General features: G+C 34.8%; 1 protein-coding gene across 1 annotated transcript; it reads left to right on the forward strand.

Moving 5' to 3' along the window:
* The first annotated feature begins 6559 nt into the window (after positions 1–6559).
* LOC150032678 (protein FAR1-RELATED SEQUENCE 5-like) lies at positions 6560–7093 on the forward strand. Its single transcript, XM_090306981.1, has one exon. It carries the CDS (start codon positions 6560–6562, stop codon positions 7091–7093), a length of 534 nt encoding a protein of 177 aa, XP_090163107.1.
* Positions 7094–7915: the final 822 nt, after the last annotated feature.

A 7915-nucleotide genomic window follows, 5' to 3' on the forward strand; every position in this document is an offset into this window, starting at 1 on the left:
ATAGTATTTAGTCAAGAATGTCTTGTTGTAGTATCGTTGCAAAAGAATAATCTTGGGTACATTATTAATTTGCTAAAATTTGATTGGATTTAAAAGCAATACACGTATAGAATTTATTTATAATTTCATAATGACGAGTTCGATAATACAATTGTGGCGTCAAATAAACTAATCGAGATAATTATGTAACCTGGAAATCAAATTTGAACACGATGCTTATGATAGACGATTTGCGGTTTGTTTTAACAGAGGATTGTTCTCCCGTTCCAAGCTCTAACACAAATTGAACTATTCGAAATGCATATGATAGATGGATCAGGGAAAATGATAAAGTCCGTGCTTATATCCTGGCCAACATATCAGATGTGGTAAAGAAACATGAGGATATGGGTACTGCCAAAGAGATTATGGAATTTCTACGAGGGATGTTTGGACAACCATCCTTCACCCTGAGGCATGATGCCATAAAATACATTTACAACAACCGCATGAAAGAGGGGGCCTCTGTTCGTGAACATGTCTTGGACATGATGGTCCACTTTAATGTGGCAGAAGTAAATGGCGTTGTTGTTAACGAGAGAAGTCAAGTTGGTTTTATTCTAGAATCTCTTCTGAAGAGTTTTCTACAATTCTGTACGAACGCAATGATGAATAAAATTGAATACGGTTTGACTACTTTATTGAATGAGCTACAGGCTTACCAGACTATGTTGAGAACTAAGGGTCTGAAATCAGAAGTAAATGTTACTACTGTTGAAAAGAAGGGAACGTCCTCCAAGCCTGATGTTGCTTCCTCTTCACAGAGTAAAAGTATTCCTGTGAAGAAGGGTAAAGGGAAAGGGAACAAGAAACCTGCTAGAAAGAAAGGCAAGAAAAACGCTGCAGAGAAAGGAAAATGTTTCCACTGTAACGAAAAAGGGCACTGAAGAGAAATTGCCCTCAGTACATTGTCGAGAAGAGAGCAGAGAAAGCTAAACAGGCAAACTAGTTTCTGAGGATAGCTTGCTCAGCTTGACCAGTGGGAGATGTTGTTGCTTGATCTTACTCGCTTTTATGATCTTGTAAAGAACAAATTGTATATATTTTTGTTGTGAATGAAATGTTCATTTTTAGAAATTATGTTTGTTCTAGCAACTTCTATTAAGAATCAAATTGTTAAAAGTCATTTGAAAAATATCAAATATTTAAAAATGGCTAGATCAAAGTATAGAAAGTTCAAAGATTTCTAGATCTGACTGTTAACAATAGTTATTAAGACAAGTCATACCTCAATGTAGTGGGAGGAAAGTGTGACTTCCTGGTCATTATTGAGAATAAGATGCATTCCCATATAGTTTAATTAAAAGCCTATTGCACACTGACATGTTTACAATGATTCTCTCAGCTAAAGTGTTTGAGAATCATTTAGTAAGACTAGGAATACCAGGTTAATAACCTAAGGCAAGTGGGAGAAATATTGGGTATGGGATGCCCTAGTTTATTGTATTTCTCTATAAAACTCAGAAACTCGGTCTTATATATTGGATATATAAGTTACCACTGGAGTTTTAGTCCAAGTGGGAGTTTGTTGGGTTTTATGTTCTAAAACTCGTGGTTTGTAAACAATAGAACTTATTCTGAAAATTCAACAAGTTGTTATTGAATAGATGTTTTGCTTATTAGAAATCCAATAAACCTAAAAGTCCTTTGACTATTACATGAGTACTTGAACTTTATGTGGAGACATAAAAGTGGATCAGGTTCGAGTATATAGTCAAAATGATCTATAGTATATGAATAAGGTTGGGTGCCTTGTTTTGGAAACACTATTGGATACGGCCTACTTTGTAGTTGTTATAAAGTGTTGTAAAGTGCTACAAATGAAGTGATCCTAATTCGTACATGTTATAACATGAGAGTGGGGGTGTCCTTGTGCAAAAGGGTTTGTACAAGATCGGACCACGAAATTAGTCACTCTTACTTTATAACGTTGTTTATTGTTTAAGACTGACTATTTCAAAGCGATGACCTAGGTAACTTGACCTTAATCCTAAGTTAACTATGAACTTCTGTTTATTCAGGATTATCCTTGGATTTTCATAGGTGAGGTTGGCTCAACAACGCTGGTTTAATAACCTCCCATTTCAAAGGTAAGACCAGATAGATAGCTGAGGACATAGGGTGCAAGAAGAAATTCATTCCTACCCGCTGTTAGGGATAGTAGAGAAGTTGTTCCCTTAAGTATTGATTTTGGGTCTTGAACAAGGGGCCCCGCCCTCTCATTAGCCCGAGATAGACTTGTTTTTGTTAATTGGATCGTAAATCAATTGTTCATTAGAGGATCAGTGGGACTTAAGGAACAAGAGGTAATTTCAGGGATAAAACAGGGATTTGACCCAGCCGTTATTACGGACAACCTGTGAAGGGTTAACTTACTAATCATGGTTATATCGAGTGGACATAATATATCTAGAGTGAGGGGAGTTCAACTATGGGCTTTAGTGGAGTGGCCCATTAGTTAACAAATGGGGCTTAATTCGGTCTAATGAGTTTAGCCGATTAATCTCGGATCGTTGGAATCCATGATCTGTAGGTCCATGAGGTCCCTCTACTAGCTCGAAAATGGATTAGCTCTAGAGTAGCATGATAAGTTAATTTGAAACGTTTAAATTAGAGTTAAAGAAGTTAGTGATTATATAAGATATAATTACACGTTTAATTTTAAGAATTAAACGGAATTGGATAATTAATATTTAAATTTCATTTAAATATTTGAAGGTAGATTTGTGTAAAATTAATTTAATATTTGATTAATTAGAATTATTTAAATTGTTTAAATAATTAATTATTAATTTTATTAAAAAAATTAATTTATAAAATTAATAATTTTTTATTTTTGAAATTAAATTTTTTTTCTAAAATCAAATTTGGATTTTCGAAATAGAAAAATACACAAAATGGAAAATTGGTTTTTCCATTATCATCTTCAAGTAGCTCACCCATAACCCACCATTTTTAAGCTTCAATTACTCCAAGTATGAGTTACATCTCATGCAGCTATCTTCCTTGCATGATGGTCTGCAATATATTGAGAAGATTGAAGTGAATTTGGGGCATGCAATCGGTAGAATTTTTGCTGAAAAATCGGCTGAAGAAGGAGTTCTTCAAGTGGGTTGCTGCTGTAAGCTATTCTCCAAGTTCCTTTGATTCAAGCTTATATTGAGTCTTATAACTAAATCTAGAGCACCAAAAGAATATTGGAGAAAATCTTGTGGTGGTCTACAACGAGATTTGGAGAAATTTGCTGCTGGAAATCGAGATTTCAAGAGTTCTACAAAGATATGACTTGAAACCCATTTATTTTTGTATAAGCATGCTTTAGTTTCTACCAAAATTAATAAATTAAAGTGTTTAATGATCCTTATAACTTCCGCTGCGTGCTAATACAATCCAACATCTGGAAGAAATTATGTAGGTGGTCACATGAAAGGTTTGAAGTCAGAAATGATATAACAATCAGTGAATTAGTGAGTATGATGTACTAACGACTGAATATCAATTCGAATATGTTTGATATACACATCAAATGTTGTTACAATTTATTGGTCCCAGCTCCCCCAATTGACATAATCGATGTTGAAGACCTTAGCATTTTTAGAAGGCAGTGATGCATCCGGGATACCATTATTTCTATTAGTTACACCTTGCGAAAGTCATGGAGTACACACGAACAATATTGTTAGGATATGTGTCCTACAACTCGCAGTTTGTAAAGTTAAACACGTTCTATTATCAATAAAGATCTTATTCAACATTTCTTCAATAAAGTTGTTATTGAATCTTTAAATTGCATTCACAAAGTCTAAATCCAATAAACTATGATCCATGGCTATAACATGAATACTTGAACTTTATGTAGAGACATAAAGATGGATCAAGTTCGAGTAAATAGCCAAAATGGTCTATAGTATACAAATAAGGTTGGGTGCCTTATTCTGGTAACACTATTGGATGTGGCCTACTCTGTAGTAGTTACAAGTTATTGTAAAGGTGCTATAAACGAAGTGATCCTAATTCGTTCATGTATTGGCATGAGGAGTGGGGGCGTCCTATGCAATGAGTTTGCATAAGATCAGACCAAGGAATAAGTCACTCTTACTTTATAACTTTGTTTATCGTTTAAGACTGACTATTACGCTGAGATGACCTAGGTAACTCGATCTTAATCCGGAGCTAACTATGAACTTCTGTTTATTCGGGATTATCCTTATATTTGCATAGGTGGGGGTTGGTTCAACAGTGCCGGCTCAATAAGCCTCTCGTTTCAAGAGTAAGACCAGGTAGATAGCTGAAGACATAGGGTGCAAGATGGAATTCACACCTATCCGATTTAGAGATAGGAGAAAGGTTGTTCTCTTACTGAATCCAAGTCTTGAATAAGGGGCCCCACCCTCTCATTGGCCTGAGAGGAATCCAGTTTAGTGATTGGATCATAAATCAATTGTTCATTAGAGGATCAGTAGGATCTTAAGGAACAAGACGTAATATCGAGGGTAAAATTGCATATTGATCCAACCGTTATTATGAACAACCTGTGAATGGTTGACTTACTGGTTATGGTTAAATCATGTGGACACAAATATATCTATAGTGAGAAGTTTTTACTATTGAGTTATAGTGATGTGACTTGATAGTTAACGAATACTAATTAGTTTGGACTAAAGAGTTTTAGCCAATTAATCTTAAATCGTTGGAGCTCATGATCTGTAGGTTCATAAGGTCCCTCTACTAGCTCGTAAAACATGAACACCTTGAATTAATAAATTGAGTGAATTTGGAGTGATATCAATTTGAATTGTTCAAATTGAATTTCAATTTGAAAATGTTCAAATTGAAATTAGGGTTTGAATTTGAATAAGTTCAAATTCAAATTAGGGTTTGTATAATTATATTTGATATAATTAATTAAACGTTTAATTTGTTGAAAGTAAATGAAATTGGAGAGATTATTATATTTAAATAATAAATTACATTAATAGGATTCATGTTTAAAATTAGCTGTGTGATTAATTTAATATTTGATATTAAATTATTTAACTAATTAAATTTGTTTAATTAATTAAAAATTAAATTAATTTCCAATTTTAAATTCAATTTAAGAAATTGGATTTTGTTTTTGATTAATTATGAATTAATCAAACCAGATTTTGGTTAATTAAAGAATTAATTGAAATTTGAAATTAAATTTTGAAAAATTAGAAAAGTAAAAGCCTAAGTGGCTTTTTCCCACTTTCCTCAAGCATGAGGTGTTTTTCATACAATTACACACAAATCCCACTATAGTTTGCAACTTGAAGCTGCCAACTTTGATTGCTGATGAATGCTTGCATGTAGAGACTGGTTAAAAGCTCTTCAATTTGTCTGATTAAAAAAGAGAAAAGTTGCTGGAAAATTAGTTTTCCTAGAGCTTCATCCTTTTCCTCTTATACCTAGAAAAATCACCTTACAAATTCACTCAAATCCGAGTTCGAATAGTAAAGAAGATCTCTTGGTGATTCACTAATGATTTGGAGTTGAATTAACGTGAAATGCAGCTTGGATTAAGGAGAATTTCATCAAATGTATGTAAAATGGAACCTAGTTTATTTTTCTGCATTAAGCATGCTTTCAAACTCAAATTAAATGTAATTAGAGTGCTTATTGATTCTGTTTGCTTCCGTTGCATGCTAGTATATCCTTTCAAATATGTACCAGTATTGCAATCCAACCGTGCAACTATTCCAACATGCAATATTTATACCATGTCTTCACTTTATGATCATTTTGAGCCATATAACTTGAGGGATGACAAGAGTGAAGCTTGGTTTGGTCATAACAGTGAACCCAGATGTACTTCACAATTCGATACTGAACATGGATATGGACAATCTTCAGGACCACAAACTTCTCCAACACCTAACATCCATGTTCCAACCCCACCTACTCTCGTCCCACCAGTTGTGATGTCTTCGGTTCTAATGCATTCCACCGTTCCAACCGAACCATTTGTTGATATACCCAGACCATCAAAGGGCCAATCATATGATGACCTCATCACAATACCTCATGACTATCTGAATGATGAGGATATATAGGTTGGTCAAATTTTTTTTCGAAATATGATTTCTCAGTTAAATTCTTGATGCTTGCAATAAGAAACAACTTTGACTACCGTATAAAAAAGTCAACAAAGAGCTTGCTAACTATCCGGTGTTTGGTGGAGGAATGCAAGTGCAGGGTCTTGCAAAAAAAAATGAAAGAAAGTGATTTCTTCAAAGTGACGAAATATCCAAGCGAACATACATGTTCTTTTGAAATGAGAATTAGTAATCATTGACAAGCAAAAAGTTGGATTATTGGACACTTGATCAAGTCCAAATACGAACAAGTTGGTTGAACATACAGCCCAAAAGATATAATTGAGGCGTACGACGAGATTATGGAGTGAACATAAGTTACGAGCGGGCTTATTGTGCTAGAGAGTACAGATTGGTGTTCGCACGAGGGTCGTCAAAAGGATCATATGTTATTGTTAGGGCATATGGCGAGGCACTTTAAGCTTGCAAATCCAGGTATGATATTTGAGTTTAAACTAGAGGACGGACAATACTTTAAGTACGTCTTCATGCCATTTGGTCCATGTATCAGGGATTTTCTAAACTGCATCCACCCAGTAATCGTTGTTGATGGGACCCATTTGCATGAGAAATATAAAGGTGTGTTGTTAACAGCAACGTGTATCGATGGCAATAACAACATATATCTTATTGCCTTCAATATTGTAGATGGTGAGAATGATGCATCATTGACTTGGTTCATGACTCATTTGAAGGCTTCGATAGGAGACGTTCCCAATTTAGTGATTATATCAAATCGTCACATCTCAATTGCAAAGGTCATTGCAAGTATATTCCCTGATGCATTTCACGCCTTATGTATATACCATATTCAGAACAATTTGGTTGACAAATTCAAGAATAAGGACATAATCCCACACTTCTACCTAGCGGCGAAAGCTTATAAAATGCCTGAGTTTCAAATGTATTGGGCTAAGCCCATCAATATCCTAGTGTGAAGGCCTATCTTGAGGAGGTTGGATTACAACAGTGGGCAAAGGTTTATCAAGTTCATTGTAAGTATGACAAGATGGCAAAAAATATAGTAGAATGCCTCAATTGAGTGTTGAAAGATTCACAAGAACTACCAATCACGAAGCTATTAGAGCATATCCGTGAGTGGCTATGAGGTTGGTTCTATATATGATGTACACATGCAATGGCATGCACAAACATTGCAACTGATTACGCAATGAGTATTCTTAAGGAATCGGAATTGATGTCTAGAATATATCTTACCCGATGGATATGCATATAATTAATGTGGACGATGGATATTTGGGGGGGTTTGTTGATCTTTGTTCACAGACATATACTTGTATGGAGTTTAGTTGCATCAAGATCCCATGCTCCTATGCAATATCTGCAACGACCCTGAGAAACATTAATGTTCAAACATTATGTGCAAAATGGTTTACAGTTGAGTGTGTGCTTGTTGCTTACGCCGAACTAATCTTCCCAGTTGGACATAGATAAGAATGGCATCAAAGACCAGATTTTGAAGATTTTGAACCAATTCTACCACCGTGAAAGGTAGCAAGTGTAGTTCAATGTCAAACCATCAGGATACCTTCAATTAGAGAGGAGCCACGTCAAATACATAGGTCTACACGATATGGTCAGAGAGGACATAACAAGAAAACGTGCAGACAAACATTGATAACACTTGGCACTAGCCATCTAGACTGAACGATATGTATTTTTTTGGGGGGGATCACTTAGTTATTTCTGTACAATCGCTTAGTTATTTGTACGTGATCGCTTAGTTATTTATGCGTGAT

Source organism: Benincasa hispida, chromosome 11, assembly GCF_027475165.1.
Source record: "Benincasa hispida cultivar pf3 chromosome 11, pf3_genome.v1.1, whole genome shotgun sequence".
Lineage (NCBI taxonomy): Eukaryota > Viridiplantae > Streptophyta > Magnoliopsida > Cucurbitales > Cucurbitaceae > Benincasa > Benincasa hispida.

Bases quoted from the DNA above. Each gene is read 5' to 3' on its own strand.
- LOC150032678 (XM_090306981.1), top strand. From the start codon at position 6,560: ATGGCGAGGCACTTTAAGCTTGCAAATCCAGGTATGATATTTGAGTTT.